Genomic DNA, 18,755 nt, shown 5'->3' on the forward strand with positions numbered 1-18,755 from the left:
CTCACCAGGTCAGAGCTTTGGGGAGCATCCCCTCGCCTTTCTTTGGGAATCAATCGCATTTCTGTGGAAAGGGTGCTCAGCCCCATTTGTTTTATTTGTAAGGAGTAATCTCTCCACTCAACCCCTTCCCACCCAGTGGGATCTCATGGGCGTAGCCAGGAAGCTGGTACAGAAACTCACCTAGAGGGCAGAAATCCTGAACTACTGACCCAAGGAGGACAGGTTCTTGGCACGGGTGGCGGGTGCATCCCCTAGAGCAGGAATTCCAGCAAGGAGCTGAAGATAGTCAAGGAACAGCATGTGCCCCATCTCCCATTTCACTATTGCCAGCTGATAGCAAGCCATCTCCATAACAACATACCTCCTATCCTGGCAAGAGTAAGTTACTGTGTTTTCTATGCGGGGGGCTACTGCAGGGGACCCAACTGGTTTGGATCATCAGTCCCTGAGTAAATCCACAGCCAGACTTGATTCATTTAGCTTCCATGTTAGAAACAGTGCTGCATTCTGAATAACGGTGCAGATCCCATGTCCACCCAGCCCTCGTACCGGGGCACGTAAAGGGAACCTACTCCAAGCTCACATTCTCGCAGGTTAGCCTTGGGATGAAACCCAGCTCCGGCTCACAAACTGCTGGCTGCAGCAGCTAGTGCTGGAAGAGAGGGAGGTTCTGAAGCAAACAGTGGGGGACAGAAGGTCGTGTGAAAGCCCCAGCTCACGACCCAGACTAGCTGGTCGGGCATTAACTACAGGGGCTAGGATCTACTTCCTAGTCAGTGGCTAACACCTCCACCAAGCTGTGCTGCTCTGGGACTCAGGCTCTCTAGCTGGGTCACGAACAGAAGGGAAGGGATTTGGCAGAACAGGGGCAAGCCACCTGCCGGTTTGAGGCAGGTGGTTTCTTAATGCAACATGAAGCAGCTTCCAGGCCTCTTGGCCCAAGCCCATTCAAGTAGCCAGCCAGCCTCAGAGCCCCTGACAAAGCAGTCGGCTCTCCGTGCTGGGACGGCTGCTCAGTGCTGCGCTTGAAACAGTCACTGCAGCGTCGCACACACGAAGCGTCCCCCTCGTATGATCGGCCTGACCCCGTTGCCGCCTTTGGCAGCTGTGAATCTCCACAGTGGCTGTTTCACTGGAAAGAGCAAGTGGAGACGTTTCAGGAGCTCTTTATGCTAAGTAGCTGGCCTCATTAATTACCGCTGCCCTCCCAGGGACCCGCTGGCGCTCAGCAATAATTAACACAGCGCTATTTAATCCATGGCTTGCAGCACTATTTGTACACGCCCACAATGGGGGCAGTGACGGAGGGCGTGTTACGAGGACAGGAACAAGGGACCTAGCCTACGGACTCCCCATTAATGGGATGCTTTGAGCATTTAACCCTCCAATGTCCCCATCACAGTTATAGCTGAGGGAGATTATCCACAGTGAATTGCTCCTACAAACCCCATTAGGGTCATACCCCGGCTCCCCCGTTCCTTAGAGCACTCACCCCGTGCCCATTTAGAGCATTCCTGATTCCCACACCTGAGCTGCAGCCCCCTGGCAGGAGGGCAGCAAAGCTGGGTGAGACGGACGCAGACAGTGGGCAGCTCTCCTGGTTCCCCCATGGCATGGCAGTGACATGAAGCCGCACTCCAGCTCCCCAGCTAGAAGGTGCAGGCAAATGTCCCCATGATGTTCCTTCACACCCTGGCCTCGCATTCATCCCAAACAAGCCACAGAAAGGCGTCGAGCCAGACCAGCGACCCAAGGCCGTGACCCGTGTGACCACAGGCTGCAGAGGCGTCGTTCTTCCTGCACTTGGGGGGTTATTTTCATGCCATGGAAGACAGGACAGATGTGTGTCTCTACACGTTACACAGCAAACTGAACAACGAGATCACATCACGCTCCCAGCCCTGGAAATCTCAGGGCCCATGAGAATGGGCAGCTGTGACTCAAACGGCTAGAAGGCAGCATGCTGCCTCTGTCTGACACCCATCTGGTGGGGAAGGGGGGGTGGCATGTTAATTAGAGCTGGGGACTGGGAGATAGGACTCTGCGGCTTTGCTTCCAGTTCTGCCACTGCCTTGCTGTGAGACCTTGGGCAAGCCACTTAACCCTTCTGCGCCTCCATTACCCCACTTCACAGAGGGGGAAGTGACCTATCAGGAGGCTACAAGAACATCTTAGACATTTCTAAAGCACCTAGCAACCCCCTCCTACCATGGCGATAAGAGGATGTAAAGTGCTTGGAGATCCTCAGCCAAAAGGAGTTTGCCCTTCTCTAAGTGCTATTTCTTCAGGAGTTCCAGTCACCTTCGTATTCCAGCTCCAGGGCTTCCCTTCCCCATGCTAATGGGACCAGGCTTAGAAACCCTCTAGCTCTGGCACCAGAACAGACTCCCTAAGCCAACTGCCCTCCCGCTCCCCCCCAGTGAATCACAGGGAAATCAATCCTGACTGCGTTTCTGTCCCACCTCAGCTGCCCACCTCACCACACTCCCCAGCCTCTCTGGGATGCGCACACCCATGCTGCCTTGCACTTGACGCTCAGATGAAAAACCCACTTGCCCACTAATTCAGAGGACAGACAGATTGCTCTGAGCTGCCAGGGACGTATTGAACACGCTCCCAGCCAGCAAGATTCCTAGCAAATCAGTCGAGATTTCCTGTTACTGGAAGAGGCGATCAGAAATGCCATTTCACCCACTACATTCTGTTTCTATGGGAAATTAACCCAACTCCTAACTGCACAGTGAGATGCAGACATCCGCTAACGATCCCCGGGGCCTTTGCTGGGGGAGGGGCTGCGGTCAGGGTCACCATATTCCGAGGGGGTGGCCATTTGGACCCAGGAATCCCAAGCAGGCTGTATGGGGAGCGGCTGGGCAGTGCTCATCTCCCTTGCCAGTGGCCATGGAAATCATGACAGGCTGCGGCCATGCTCTGAAGGGGCAGCTCCCACCCCAGGGCGCTATTGTGGCAGCCCCCCGGGTCTGGATGCCAACTACGGTGAAGGGTGGGGTAGGGGGTGCAGAGAGGTCCAGGCGTTAGAGGAGCAGCCCAGCTCTCCGGCAGGAGCACAAGGCATGCCCCACAAGGGAGCCAGCTTCTTTGCTCTGCTAAAAATAGATCTTAACGGGGAGGTGGCAGAAAGACCCTGCCAGGCAGGACCACACACCACGAACCCAGGAGGCCAGCAGGGAGGCTGGGCTGGGAGGGGCAGGAAGGGCAGAGGGCTCAGCCCGGGTTTTATTTCCCAGCGGCGGAGGCCGGACAAGCCCCTGGCCTGGACTCCGCTGCTCTCATCCCCACAGGAAGCCTGTGCCCACCCTCAGCTCAGCAGTGGCACAAAGGGGATGTCTAGGCAGCAGGAACCAGCGTGACAGGCAGGCTCCGGGCACAGACAGACACCCAGAAGGAGAGCAGGCCACCGACGCTGCTCAGGCAGCAGGGAAGGGGGAGCGTGGCTATTATGGATGGATACATGGCCCTGGCTCCTTCCTGCGTCACCAGCCCTTCCGGTTAGGGTGGGAGCCTGCCGCTGCAGCAATGGGGAGGGAGCGCCAGGTGCACGGCAGGGTACAGGAGAGAGCCCAGCTTCTGGCTCTGTGCAACGCACCATCTGGCGCTCTGTACTGGCAGGCGCAGCCACCCCTAGGAATCATTTGCATTTCCACAGCCCCTGACACCCAAGGATCCCAAAGCTGTCTGCAGACATTAAGGGTCACAAGCCCCCAGCAGCAGTTCCTAAATCCTGTGCTCCAATCACTAGGCCACACAGCCCCCATGCATTCAGCTGCAACGGGGGGCGGGGTGCCCTGGAGCATGCCCTAGCCCTCAGCTCCTCGGGATGTGGAGCCAGGATGCATGGACATTGTGTCAGCCCAGAGCTGCGGAAGGGGACAGAGAAATCCCAGCGTCCTGACAACCTGGCCAGTCTGTGTCCGACACACCTTTAGGCCGCAGCACCGGCAGAATCAAGTAAAACAATGTGGGAAGACACTCTGCTTTAGCCCCCTAGGATGGCATTCCTGCAGCCAGAGCCTGCACGGGACCATGGCTCCTTCTCCAGCCTCCAGTATCATCGCCGGCTCCCTAGCCCGCTCCAGAGCCAACCAAGAGCTCCAAGGGCTCGCTCAGACCAGCTGCCCCAATTCTCATCCCCTGGCTGCTCTGCTGTTCCCCAGTGGTCTCCCTCTCCCCCTCCATCTGGGATGCTTCCCCACCACATCCCTCCCTGCCCCACAGCCCCTGCCCATTGGGAGGCCCCTCTGCACAGTGGATGGCTGACCCCCGTGAGGAGTTTGGGGCAGGGTGGTTTATGTACCAGTGCAGCCCACAAGCACCTCATGATCACTGAAATACAACAGCGTGCAGTCGCCCAGCTCCACAGATCCAGAACAGATCCCCTGGCACGCTGGGAAAGGGATGCAAACCCCTCCCCCATCGGCCAGACTCCTGAGGCTAGGTCAGTCCAGGAGCTGGGGTGCCCAGACAGCGAGGGGTCTGGACAAGCCCCTGCCCCCAAACCAGCCAGCAGAAGGGACCCCACTGGCCTGGCGATGGGATGCAGGGAGAAGTGACTTAGGAGCGAGCTGAGCACTGATATGGGCACTGGGGTCTCAGAGGTTTGCCCCTCTTAAGAGACGGGCTCATAAATTCTGCAGTAGCTGAGCCTGCTGGGTGCTTTTCAGGGATAAGCCCAAGGAGCATGCTTGGCTGGGAAGTTTGGGCTCACCGGGGCCAGGCACGGGGAATGGCAACAGTCTGCGCTAAGCGCAAATGATCCCCCTTTGGAGGGGAGATGGTGCTGGGAGCAACATGGTCTGCGCCAACCTGGGGGGCTGGAATCTGCCTGCAAACTTCAATTTTCACAGGCAGGCAGAAAACTCAGTGGGACCTGTGTGTGGTACAGGGCAGCTGCCATCTCAGTCCCTGCTGTGCCCACCCAGCTACCAGGCTGAGCAGGGCTGAATGGCAGAGGAACCCTGAGAATGCAGCTTCACAGTGAAGGGCTGAAGCAGCTGCTGTCCTGGGTGTGAACCCGCAACTCTTTGTAACAGCCCCTGCGATCCCAAAGCAGCCCCATTGATCCCACCAGAGCAGAGCTCTGTTGTGTAGGTGTCGGGGCCCAGCTGGCCTGCACAGCCCCATACCATCTCAGAGCATTTCCTGTACCCTGGGGTTTCAGGGTCTGAGACCCTGGAAGGACTGGAAAGGAAAGTGTTCCAGACGTTGGATCTCTCTCCTCTTGCACCTTGGCATTTCTGCCCCGGCCTGGCAGGACCATATTCACTCACACTGGCCGGCTCAACATTCTCAGAGATTTATGGGAGTTCCATTGCCCTTTGCATAAGCTTCCCAGCCCATAGGCTAGCCCGCTCCTGAGCCGAGAGAAGCTTATCATCACCCAAAACACTGGGCTCAGTGAGAGGAGAAAGATACAAAGACTCAAGAGAGAGGCATGGGCTGAAGACAGGAGTGGGAACCAAGAACTCGGTTCTAATCCCAGCGCTGACACCAACCCTGCTGTGGCCTGGGGGCAAGTCACTCTCTCTGCTTCAGCTTCCGTAGCCAAGTTCCCAGGGGGTGTCATTAAAGCAGAGTGCTAAGCAATGGTTACTTATCTGCAAGTCTCACTCAAACTTCAGATCCCAACAGGGGCATTTTACAATGGCCAAGAATGGCGGGGCTGCAGTCACCAGCCTAGACTCCTTTCTGGACACTGCCCGTGGAGAGGTAAGGCCCACGCTAGATAACAAGCTACCCGATTCCTGCTTTCGACCTACTGCCCAGTTCTCCCCACCCCCAACAGCTACATTCCCTGAGCTGCCATCATATTTTCCATTCGCTGTCCAGGTCTCAACAGTTTACGCCACTGCAGTGAAGTTAAACACCCGTTGTTTAAACAACCTCCCCACCCCACCACACGCCACAGAATAAACTTGCAAACTGAACACAGTGCAGCTGCCCTCCCAGGGTCACACTTCCCCTGCAGGCTGGGACACACAGTCAGCAGCATGGACTGTTTGGAAATAAACAATGTAAATTAATCAGTGGAACAGCCCCCTTCCCTCCCCCGCAAAAGAGATCAATGCTTCCGTGGTTTTAACCACCCAAGAGAGCCAGGATACAGCCAGGTGACTGTATACAGAGGCCCCCTGGTCTAAGTTGGATCTCTAATACCCTAATGACATTGCAGAGGGCTCAGTCAGAGAGCCATGCAGGGGACCGAACACGTGCAGAGCCGGCTCATTGCCCTACAAGCGATTACCACGGCATCCCTCGGACGCGTGCGGCATTTGATCGCGCTGTGTCTGACGGGAGCAGAGTGCTAAACAGCACGCGTGTGTACAGTCCTAGAGCGAATCAATAACCTCAGAGCGGGGCTGAGAGCGGCTCCGGCTCTCTCAGTCCCCACAGCGCTCCGGACCAGTTCGAAACCCCAGCCAGGATTGCAAGCCAAGGCAGCGATGAGGAAAGCAGGCCAAAGGAAGAGGAGACTGGCCCACACAGCATGGCAGCAGGGTGCGCTTACATTCCACCCTGGAATCTGTTTACACGGCAGCTTTTTCACAAGGCTGATCCTAGGCAGGTTTGTATAGCAGCTGCCAAACAATGCGACTGGCAGGGTGGTGGGGGGGGGGGGGTGGAGGATGGACTGGACAGCAGGGGCTGGGAAGAGGTGGGAGGGGAACAAAGTGAAAGCAAAAACTCGAGGGGCAGGGCAGGACTGAAGCAAGTGTTGCAAGCGGTTGGGGGTGGGGGGAGATGTTGCACAGAGATAGGGTTAGTGAGAGGGCGGTGCAGGGTGCAAGGCTGAGGGCCTACAAGTGGGCTCATGCATATGCCCTTAAGCAAGGCCCAGAGCGGAGAAATTTGTGCTGGTTTAGGACCCTGCACACAGGACATATTTGTACATGCCCATGTGCTATACACCCCCCCACACCGCCCACCACACCCCGTGCAGACCGGGACCACGCACACACACACACACCATGCAGACTGGGACCGTGCTCGCACACACACACGCACACACACACACACACACACACACTGTGCAGACCAGCACTTTGCTGGAAGCACCAGTTATTTTTCTTTTGAGGCCCTGCCCGTAAGACGCAGCCACCGATGCTGGTTTACTTCTCTTCTATTTAACCCAGGGCCCAGCCACAGGAGGGACGGCCGTGCAGCCCACTCTCCCGCACAAGCAGCAGCGGAGTCATCGGCTGGAGCCGACTTCGTGGAGCCTTTATTTCAGGAGGAAAAAACATAAAAGCTAAAATAGGGAGGCTGGGAAACAGCAGCCAGCACCCAACGCCTGGGCTTGTCCAGGAGAGAAACCCCTCAACATACTCCCTATCGTTACATTATTAAACAGGTGGGGTTAGGGGGACTCCTTATTACACAGAACACTTGAGAGAGGCTGAAACCCAGGGAAATAAGGCCTCTCAAGAGCAGGTCACATCGGCGCGGGGTCCTTATCCCAGTCTTAGTGCCGTCCTGGTGTGGACAGAGGGCAGTTTCCGCGCCAGTTCCTCACGGTCAGGAGCCTGCTCGGGTCCCGGTACTCCGGGCTGTGCAGTTCTATTTCCATCACTTTAAAGTTATGATGTTAAACAGAACTCTAGTACAGACAAGGAACCTCCACCAGCGAACACCTGCTAACGCTACACACGGCCTGGTCTACAAAGAGCTTTAACCCACGGCACACTGATCCCCACACGTCCGTCTTCCCTGTTGCGGGCATGAGATCGGGTCCGAGTGCACATGCCTGCCCCGGCCACAGGCCCCAGCCATGCCAAGCCTTGCCCTGGGAGCGGGGTGTGCGCCTAGGAGCTTCCATTCACAATTACTGCCTATGACCAACCGGAGAACCTCTGGCACAATGGAGACAGCTGGGTGGAACCAGGGAGGGAAATAGCTCTGAGGAAGCAGCCCCCGAGGGGGTAGCTTGGTAGCACTGTAAATGGGCCAGGTGTTTCCCACATACACAAGTTCCCTGCCCGAAGCTGCTTAGAAGAGGAACAGTCTACAGGCAAAGGGCAGGAGGAGGAAGGGACTGAGGCATCCGAGCAAAGGGACTAGGAGGCGAGGCAAGGTCTGGGCAGGCTACATGCGCACGGAGTTCTTGAGGAGCAGTACTGAGGTTATGGCCCTGGACCAGTGCCTGGAGCTAAGCCACGTACTCTGGGCTGGCAGTGAAGATGCCCGCTTCTTTTCGCATGTGGTGCTTCCAGAGAGGGGCTTCAGGAGTAGCTGAAGTGAGGTGGGGGAGGAAGAGGACAAGATTTGGGAAGGTTGTTGGCAGCAGAGACAATAGTGAGAAGAGACTGAAGGGGAACGGAGGCTGGCAGCAACGACAGAGATGGGGATGAGACCCCTAATAAAACCAGGGTAGAAACATGAGCAGTGTCATGGGGAGCCTGGAAAGACAACATGGGGCTTTCATTTCACATGCACCCCAAAAGGGAGGCAGCAAAGTGACACTACAGGCAGGGGAGAGGATTCAGCCACGGATGGATGGACTGGAGAGAGGAATATCGAAGACCTGAGAGGTGATGATTACGGGGTCAAGACAGGCGAAGACTACGGCAGGGAGAAGCAGCTGGGATAGGGAGGGAGAGTGGGTTATGTTTTAGAGATGTTGTACAGAAAGAAGCTGCAGGACTTGGGTTATGTTCTGGATTTTGAAAGGAAGGGAGTAAGGCCATCTGGTTTTATTGATGGTTCTTCCACTGACTCACTGTGTGAATTTGAATAAGTGATGTCCCTGCTCTGTGCCTCAGTTTCCCCATCAATAGAATGCACAGTTCTGCCCAAGCTCACAGAGTGACGTTTGTGAAGTGCTCAGGCACAGTGGGGCACAGGACCACAGAAGTACGCAATAGCCCTTTTCAGAAGGAAATAACTCGGCAGGTGTTTCACAATATTCTTCCCCACATCATACTGGGAGCTGGTCACCTGAACGTTCCACTTCGGAAAAATAGTTTTGAGCACACCCAGGAGTCTTCTAACTAAAAGGGACAGTGGCTACTTAACTCAGTTCCTAGTACAGTACAAAGAAACAACTACAGAACCTAACGTGCAGGGGGAAGTCATGCAATTTTACAGGATTTCGAAGAACACAGGGTTTGCGGCTTTAAACATTTGCCTGCAGTGCTGTGAATGTAAATGCTGCCAGCAGTAGGCCAAGGCAGAAGGTGAAACTGACAAGGTTCGTGGCGCTGTCAAAACTCACCGAACAGCAAAAAATGTACTTTCAGTCCAAATCTCAGCTGTTGTTCTACTACAGGGACACGCAGAGGAAGTCTCTTTTAGAAAGACATTATATCCATTGTGAACACACACTTAACCAGCCAAAACCTCAACTGGTGTAAATGACAGTAGGCCTCACCAGAAGTCAACAGTGCCACACCAATTTACACCAGGTGAGGATATGCCCCTGTATATTTTATAACCATGTGTGTCTCCAAGATGCCCAAACCAACATGAAGCAAATTTGGGAAACAAATCCTTGCTCCCAGCCTGAAATGCTCCACATCAACTTCTTGCGGCTGTGGTTAACACCCAGAAAAGTGGGTTTGTAACAGACAGATGGGCACACTGTCGTAGTGGTGTTTGCAGGCAGAGTTATAATTATCTTCTCACATCCTGCACACTCTGTCACTGTGAGTCACTGCTTGAGAGACACACACAGACTAGAACAAATAGGAAGTCAGCAACTTTTAAAAACGCCTCTGCCACCCAAAGTAAAAAGGGCAGCTAAAGAGCTAGTCAGATTTTCTCTAACCGCCAAGAAAGCCCACTTTGCCACCCGAATCCCTGTAAATCACATCCTGACCTGCTGTGATCCCAAATGCAGCCTGACAGCTCATGGCAAAACAGTTTCAGTTTATTAATCGGAGGAGGTGGCATTGCTGATGGCAGAAGCAGTCAAGCAATTTTGACCTACTGGAGAAGAGTCACACTATAGCTTTTCACAGTGGCAGATTTCCCCCTCAACCGCTCTCTTTTCCCCTCCAAGCAGCAGTTTGCCACAGAATTTGGGTTGGAAAGCCACACGCCGCCTTCCCTCCCCTTCCCTCTCCCCCCAGTTTCTAACTAGAATCTGAGGAGGTCTTTGGCTGTGGCTCATCTCCCTGGGGAAATGGTGGAAGCACCATAGCTTGGGCCTTTCTCTAAACTTGGCCAGACAAAACACAAGGAAGCTGTTGAGTGCAATCCTTCATTTGCAGAGCAATGGGCTGGATGACCCAACAGGGCTTTTCATTAGTGTCTGTTTAAAGGGAAACGGACAGTCCACTGTCAACTAACGTACTTCACAGAGTAGTACAGATCGAAAAGGTTTATTCTGTTTTTTAAGTCTCAGGACAATGATATTTTCCAGACTACTAGCCAAACGACTGCTCAGGCTGGTGGTGCATCGGTCTCCAAAGAATAACATTGCTTAAAACAGTCTGAGAGCAGCTTTTTATCATTGATTTGACCTCTCTGAAAACCAGTTGCTACAGCCTAGGTGGGTTTTCCCCAAGCATACAAATTACCCAGAATGTCTTATTAACAGATGGAGACTTTCTCTGGGCTGAGTGAATGGATTAGGGGGAAAAGCCAAAATTAGTCAAAACTGCACCCTGAAGGCTATTAGCACAGCTCCTGGAAACGCTGCCGAGATTTTCTAACAGCCACCTGCGTCACTATACGCCAGTCAGTCCCTCTCTCACAAGTTTCTGGAAATTAGATTGCAAAAGTAAACTCTGGATTAACAGAAACAGCTCAGGGATGACCAGAAGTTTGCTTTTTAAATATTTCTGAAATACTCGCTGACTTGATGCATGCAGAGACTTCAGACAGAGGCCGGGGAGGAAGAGTAAGAAGTTAGAAATCTAAGTAAAGAAACAGACTCCAGCATCACAACTGTTTCCTACTTCACATACTCACGCCTTGGTAGCACTCATTGTTTTATCATTCTGAATAACAACTCCTGCAAAAATGACACTCACTTCAAAAAAACCAACAAACACCTGTTACTACCACCTGATATGATTAAAACCACCTGTCTTAGGGTTTTGTACTGCCACTCACCAGCATAGTAGCCGAGTGCCTTCCCCTTACGATAGATTGATGACACATGAAGAACATTAGGGACTTTATTATCTCTGGATATTCTCTGTTTCCGAGTTATGCTGGGAGGAGAAGAGGGAGGTTACGCTGAGGGGTGGCTGATGTGGAATAGATCATTCTACTAAAGAAAAGCTTTATCAAAGAGGAAGGATTTGCAGCATTTCCAAGAGTGCTCAGTTGCTTGATTCTAATCTCCGGAAGTTCCTTCCCCAGCTGGGTTGCCCTCATCTGAGGACAGCGTGGCCCTGGCTCTCGCACCACTGTGCTTTGTGAAGCGGACATTCTACCACATACGCTGCTTGTTTGTTCTGAGACATTTCCACTCCTCTTGCACAGTGCTATCTGATGGGTAACGAATAAAACACTAGTCTAATAAAACTCTAATAAAACACTAGTCTTTACCCCCGCCGCTCTCAGAACACTTCACAGACAAGCATCACTGTCCCCACTCAATAGTTAAGGAATCGGAGGCCCAGAGGCTGAGTTCTCACAGTGGTTCCGGGATGGACTCAGGAGCCAGGTCTGACTCCCAGTCCTGTACTCCATCCATGGGACCACAGCAGACTCCTTTTACAAACCTAACCCTCTTGACAAGGTCCTGTTAACAGGTGTGGTCCCATTCACCTAGCTAAAGGCAAGCCAAGCAAAGCGAATGTTTAGTAACAGCTGGCCTGCACTGATTTGATGCATTTCCCTGCTGCCTGGGGAAAATTTAAAAGAGCTACTCCCCCAGCAGCACTAGGCAGAAGTTGCTTGTTTTTCTACCCCCTAACCCTGTGTCTTGGGACAACAGAACATAAGAACGGCCACAGTGGATCAGACCAATGGTTCATCTAGCCCAGTATCCTGTCTTCCAGCACTGGCCAGAACCAGATGCATCAGAGGGAGTGAACAGGTCAATTATCAAGTGATCCATCCCCTGTCATCCAGTCCCAGCATCTGGCAGTCAGAGCTTTGGGGACACCCAGAGCATGAGGTTGTGTCCCTGATCATCTTGGTTAATGGCCACTGCTGGACCTGTCCTCCATGAACTTATCGGATTCTTTTCTGAACCCAGTTACATTTTTGGCCTCCACAACATCCCCTGGCAATGAGTTCCACAGGTGCCTAAGAGCAGAAAGCCAGGTTCACCCGGGCCACGAACACAAAGCATCTTGGAAAGTATGACACCTGATTTCATCCCACACTAAGCATTCAGGGCTTTGATACAAATTTGTTCTTCAGACATGCTGTTCAGGGTAGGGACCATGGTTTCTTACATGTCTCGAATGTGCCATGCACACCAGTGGTGATAGACAAGCCAGTTACTCTTCAAAAGATGATATACTATTGTGAGTGTTTGCATGCCACTGATTGCCATAGTACATAGGTGCCCGGTAGGCAGCTTTAGAGAGACCATACATAGGAATATAAATACACACAACCTAGCCAGCACTGCCATGTGGACACCCATGTTCCATCCTCTATGCCAGTGGCTCTCAACTTTTCCAGACTACTGTACCCCTTTCAGGAATCAGAGTTGTCTTGTGCACCCCAACTTTCACCTCACTTAAAAACTGCTTGCTTGCAGAATCAGACACAAAAATACAAAAAGGTCATAGAACACGGTTACTGAAAAATTGCTGACTTTTACCACATAATTAGAAGCTAAATCAATTGGAATATAAACGTACTCACATTTCAGCGTATAGCATCTAGAGCAGTGTATACAAGTCACTGCATGAAATTTTAGTTAGTACTGACTCCACTAGTGCATTTTATGTAGACTGTTGTAAAACCAGGCAAATATCTCGATGAGTCAATGAATCTGCTGGAAGACTCTCTGCATACCCCCGGGTGGGTACACGGACCCCTGGCTGAGAACCACTGATCTATGCTAACCTCTCACCCCTGGGAGCACCTCAGGTCACTAAACAAGGGCCCTTCAGGCTAAGACAGGAACATGATTGGGTTCCTGCCCAGTGCCTTCCAACTAGAAGGGTGGGGGTGCAGCCAGAAGGGTGGGGATGGGGCGGGGGGGATCTTTTCTTAAGGTCTCATCTGGCAGGAAGAAAGATGGTTGAAATGAAGAGGAAAGCTGGAGAGGTGGTGCCCCATATGGGTAGGTGGTGCTCCCTATGGGCAGGGACATTAAACCTGTCCTTATGCAAGGCACTGCATTTAGCTGTATGGAGTGGAAATCTATCCACTTCATGAAAGAACTTGTACAGATACAGACAGACATCATCTTCCTTGCCAAATGATATTTTTTCATGGTCTGTATGTATATATAAAATCTCCTCACTGTACTTTCCACTTTATGCATCCCATGAAGTGAGCTGTAGCTCAGGAAAGCTCATGCTCAAATAAATTGGTTAGTCTCTAAGGTGCCACAAGTCCTCCTTTTCTTCTTGCTGCTGGGGATGTACTTAGCGTCAAAATTAAGCAATTCAGGGACTGGTGGGTGGGGAAAAGAAGAGCTGAGACTGATCTGTGGTTTTTATATAGAGTGACACCCCCTCCTTCCCCCCATGGGTCGGCCTTGCCCCCTGTTTCTCTCCTGCTCCTCCGTTCCCCCCGTGGACCTGCCCGCGCTGCTCAGAGAGCGGACCCAGCCCTGGCAGAACACGTGCTGCGTGCAGTGACTGGCCAGTTCATCCTACAGGTCGAGTGCCCAGGGGGCTCTGCCCCAGTCTGGTCTCCTTCTCGAGCTCGCTCCCCCGCGCGTGCAGGTGAGTCGCAGCGAGCTTCCCACGCGGGATCGCCCACCGGCCGCGCGGAACGCGTAGCTCTCCGCTCTGCAAAGGGACGGGAAGCCCAAGAGCCCGGAGCGGACACAAAGTTTCTCCACGCTACGCTGGCGATTCCTCCCGTCCCAGCGCGACATACACGGGGGCTGGAAGGGTCGCCAGCCACGTCTTAAAAAAAAAAAAAAAAAACAACCGCACCGCAACATCACACATGCAACCCCCCCAAATCCAGCCTCCGCGCGCGGCAAGCAGCCCTCTCCTGGCAGCAGGGGGCTCGGACTTTCCCTAGGCTCTCCACTACGCGAGCCTCCCGAGGGAACTCCCGACCCACCCGGCCTCGCCTGGACCCCCAGCGGGCTCTGACAAACCGGGCGGGAGGGAGCGGGGCAGTTCCTTACTCACCGGCCAGGAGCGAGAGAGGCAGCAGCAGCCAGTACAGCGCCCCACACAGCGCCCGCGGCTCCATCCCGCCCCGCGACTTCGGCGGGGGTGGGGGGCAGAAAGAGCCCAGACTCCCCGTGGGTGCCCGCAGCCAGCCCCGCGGTCAGGCTGAGCCCAGGGGCCGCCCGCAGCGCATGGCGCTGGGCAAGCCCCGGCGGGCTCCGCGCGCAATCGTCCCTTGGTGCCGGGCAGCTCCCGCGGGGAAAGTCTCGGGCCCGGGCGCGGCGGGCTGGCCCCGCTCCTGCGGGAACTCCGCTCCGGGCAGATCAGCGGGGCCCGCTCCGAGCCCGCTCCCAGCTGCGGGGGGCGGAACAGCGCGGCATCGCGGAGCCCCCTTCCCGCGCTGCCCCGCGCAGGCTCGTGTGTAACCCGAGCAGCCTGGCCCCGGCGCTCCAGTGGAAAGTCTGATGCGGGGGAAGGAAGAAGGTGGATTTATCCGGGGGCCGAGCTCGGCGGGCTGGGCCCGGCTGCTCTCCCACGGGTCTTTATAGGCGCGGTCTCCTCCCTGTCCAGCCCTGGGCCGCTTCCCTTCAGCCCCCATGGGCTGGGCTGGGCTGGGCCGGGCCGGGCCGGTCGGGCTCACAGCCTGCCCGGGGGAGGCGCTGCGCGGGCGGGAGGCCTCCCGCTGTCCTGGCGCGGAGGGCTCATGGGGAAGCGACAGCTGCCCCCGGGGCCCGGCTTCTGCTCGTAGTGCCCACGAGCCCGGAGCAAGGGGCTCCCCCCACGCGTGGGTCCGCCCCGCTGGCAGCTCTGCCGCCCGGGGCGGGGCGGGGCAGGGGCAGGGGCAGGCTGCTCGCTCTCGCCCTCCCGAGGCGCAGCCCTCCTTGCCGCGGGCCTGGCTCCGGGGGTCCTGGCTGGCCTCGGGGCTCGGATCCTGACCCCACCCCCGCAGCACGTGTGCAAGCTGCGGCCACAAGGCGCTTTGCGTCCAACTTGCGCTTTGCTGTGGCCTCCCCGGCCTGCGCCAGCGGGTCCCACTCCCTGCCCGTCCCCGGGCAGCCGCCGCGCTCAGCCGGGGAGCCAGCACCACCTAGCGCCGGTACCACGCTTGCTCCTCTTAGCGCCGGGCAGCCCGCGACACTCCGCAGCGCTGGGGGGCACCCAGCACCCACCCTGTGGCGTCCTTCCTGCCTGGGGTGGCCCCTGCCCGGTCGGAAAAGAGACAGGGCTGGCAGGGCTCTGCCAGGAGAGTGCGCGCCCGCTGCTGTATTTGGGGCTGCCTTGCGCAAGGAGGAGACTGCGGGCTGGGGGGTCAGGGGGGTTGGGACTGTGCAGTTAGTGGAGGGGAAGCTCTGGGAGACTCCTCTTATTGTTGAAGTGCGATCGGATCACAGCCTTGGTCTCTGCTGCCCTTTAGAAAAGGAGAAACCAACCTGAGAGGTGCCTTGTGCAAATTAACAGCAAATCACCTCTCCCCCTGCCAGACGAATCAGAGCCATATGCCAGGAGCCAGAAGCCTTAGCCAGAGCTCACCTGCCTTCCACCCTTTCCACCACAACTTCAACAATCAGCACCCATCCATCAAACTCCCCCTCCCGCACCCCCACCAACTTCCGGGGCACCCTGGTCAGCTCCAGCGATGGAACCCTAGAGACAACCGGTCACCACACCAACCTTTGCAGATTCAGTAGCCACCCCAAACACACCAAGAAATCGGTTATCTCCAGCCAACCCTCAGATACCACAGAATATGCTCCCAGGAGAAAGTCCGAGATACACAACTTACAATGCTTAAAAACCACCTTCACCAAACAGAGACACTTCCCCAGAGATGTAGATTGCAGCATGGAATGGGCCACCCAAATACTCCAAAAGAACCTTCAATGGGGGGGACAGGGGGAACAACCACCTTTGGCTGCATATCCCTAGCTGTCACCTACCACACCACACTGGAACCCATCTGGGGTATTATTAAACAATTATAACCCATAACTCAATGGAGACCACATCCTGAAAGAAATCTTTCCCATACCCCCTCTTCTGGCCTTTGAACAACCCCTAACCACACTAAGCTCATCCTCAAAAGCAAGAGCCATACAGACCAGGACACACCAACTCAGTGCACTGCCAGACGAACAGGGCAGTATCGTAGATGAAGTTCAGACTAAGGCGTGATTATTGCTAGTTGAAAACTTTTCTGTGGACAGGGTTTTCAGGACCTGGTAAGAAGCAGGGATAAGGCTAGGGGACCAATCCCAGTATTGTATCCAATTTACAACAGATGCAAAACCTGCAGACATATCTCCTCCACTGCAGTGATCAAACCCCCCCACAACACACCTTTCAAAATGCATGGGTCCTACCCATGCCGATCACAAAATGCGGTGTACCTCATCCAGTGCACTAAATGCCCCAATAGCAACTACGTGGGTGAAACCAGACAGTCACTACACTGTCAAATGAACTCACATGGGAAAATGATAAAAGACAAAAACACCATATGGGCAAACCCTTTTTACAGAATGATCACTCCATATCTGACCTCTCAGTTCTCATCCTCAAAGGAAACCTGCGCAAACACCTTCAAAAGATGAGCCTGGAAGCTTTTAAATTAATAACTCTGCTAGATAGCAAAAACCATGGTCTTAATAAAGACACTGGATTTATGGCTTATTACAACAATCTGTAACCCACTAACCCCCCCCCCTTTTTTTTTAATTTCTCCTGTGACTGCAGGGGTGTTAATGAGCCATTTCACCTTGAATGGTCCCTTTAAATATGTCGCTAACCAATCTGTTCCACCTTGTATTTAGCTGTGATGCTCTGAGAACCTTTGGCAGAGCTGAAGAAGAGTTCTGGGTAAGCTTGAAAGCTTGTCTCTCTCACCAACAGAAGTTGGTCCAATAAAAAATATTATCTCACCCACCTTGTCTCTCTAATATCGTGGCACCAACCATCCTGGATCCACAAAAAGGAAGTTCTTCTTCACTCAGCGCACAGTCAACCTGTGGAACTCCTTGCCTGAGGAGGTTGTGAAGGCTAGGACTATAAAAGGGTTTTAAAGAGAACTGGATAAGTTCATGGAGGTTAAGTCCATTAGCCAGGATGGGTAAGGTATGGTGTCCCTCGCCTCTGTTTGTCGGAGAGTGGAGATGGATGGCAGGGGAGAGATCACTAGATCATTGCCTGTTAGGTTCACTCCCTCTGGCATTGGCCACTGTGGGTAGACAGGATACTGGGCTGGATGGACCTTTGCTCTGACCCAGTATGGTCGTTCTTATGTTCACAGTATCGGTGCTATGGCTCCAGCTTTGGAACACCCTCTAGGAGGAAACTCTTCAGTGCGCCAGACCCCCTGGGTGTCTCACTCTTCCTCTGGGGAAAGACGAACATCTTCACCAGCTCCTTAGACTGGACCTCTGAGCCTTCAGCATGCCTGCTTCACATTGTGAGCTCCGTGCACATTTGCAGTGACACTCACACAGCGAATGTTGGTGGGTTCAAACTTCCCCAGGTCACTGGCTAAAGTGACCCCGCTCAGTTTGGTCTCGAAGTGGGACTGTTCTTAATGTTTCCTCTGAATAGTGTGGGGGTGCCTCAGTTTCCCCAGTGCAGTTCTTAAGTATCTAGGGGGTGAGATAAGGGTGTATGATCGTTGCAGAGCCCTAGAGGGCAGGTGTGTGCAGGGGTCAGGACACAGAGAATGGCCGACACCCTGTTTCCTGGCAACTGATGGCCTGGGCCCTTCCCCCCTGCAAGGTGAGAGCTAAAGGGTTGGAGAACAAATGAATCAGTTGACCTCCTGGCTAGGAAAGGGACAAAGCCCAGAGGAGGAGGGGCTGGAGAGAGTTTCAGTTTGGGACTGGCTGGGGACATAGAGTGAAGTGCAGACGTTGTTGTCTGGCTCATTGCCCCCCAAAGTGGACCCAGCTGAGGGGTCCTGTTTTCTGCACCTACAAGCTCTGTTTTAGACCATGTTCCTGTTGTCTAATAAACCTTCAGTTTTACTGGCTGGCTGACAGTCATGTCTGACTGCAAAGTTGGGGGGCAGGACCCTCTGGCTTCCCCAGGACCCCGCCTGGGCGGACTCGCTGTGGGAAGCGCACGGAGGGGCAGAGAGGATGCTGAATGCTCCGAGGTCAGACCCAGGAAGGTGAAAGCCGTGTGAGCTTCTTGCCCTGCAGACAGTCTGCTCCCAGAAAGGAGACTTCCCCAGAGTCCTGCCTGGCTTCGTAGGGAACAGCTCCAGATCATCACCCGGGGACTCCGTGACAACTGGTGACAGCGGTCAAAACAGTAGGGTTTAGTCATTAACTGGTAGACAGCATAGGAAGTCCTTAGGGTAGCATACACAAATGAAGGTTAAAGCATAGTCCATTCTGGTTAGCCCAGAGCCCAGCCAACCTGTAGTGAACCCCTTGGTTCAAGCTTTGTCTCTCCCTCTCACCGCCTCCTTCTTTTCCTTCCAGCAGCCAACTCTCACACCTCTCCAGTCCTTTGATCTGGAGCTAGAGACTGTTCAGCTTCCCCCAG

General features: G+C 54.3%; 1 protein-coding gene and 1 long non-coding RNA gene across 6 annotated transcripts in view; one reads left to right on the forward strand and one right to left on the reverse strand.

Annotated features, from left to right (window-relative positions):
- PIEZO1 (piezo type mechanosensitive ion channel component 1 (Er blood group)) overlaps positions 1–17,194 on the reverse strand; it is a 110,495-nt gene extending 93,301 nt beyond the window's left edge. For 3 of the 5 annotated variants that reach the window (XM_048870828.2, XM_048870830.2, XM_048870827.2), the window contains exon 1: positions 14,244–15,221. In XM_048870828.2, the coding sequence (XP_048726785.2) occupies positions 14,244–14,307 (64 nt within the window). In that variant the 5' untranslated portion in view covers positions 14,308–15,221. Of the gene's footprint in view, positions 1–14,243; positions 15,222–17,148 lie in introns of those variants that run through there. The other 2 variants (XM_048870829.2, XM_048870832.2) reach the window with 2 other exon arrangements.
- Positions 13,641–18,229, forward strand: LOC142068679 (uncharacterized). The gene is made up of 2 exons (XR_012664611.1): positions 13,641–13,823; positions 17,512–18,229. It is a non-coding gene; the product is annotated as an uncharacterized LOC142068679 (long non-coding RNA).
- Positions 18,230–18,755: the final 526 nt, after the last annotated feature.

The sequence above is a fragment of the Caretta caretta genome, chromosome 12 (assembly GCF_965140235.1).
Source record: "Caretta caretta isolate rCarCar2 chromosome 12, rCarCar1.hap1, whole genome shotgun sequence".
Lineage (NCBI taxonomy): Eukaryota > Metazoa > Chordata > Testudines > Cheloniidae > Caretta > Caretta caretta.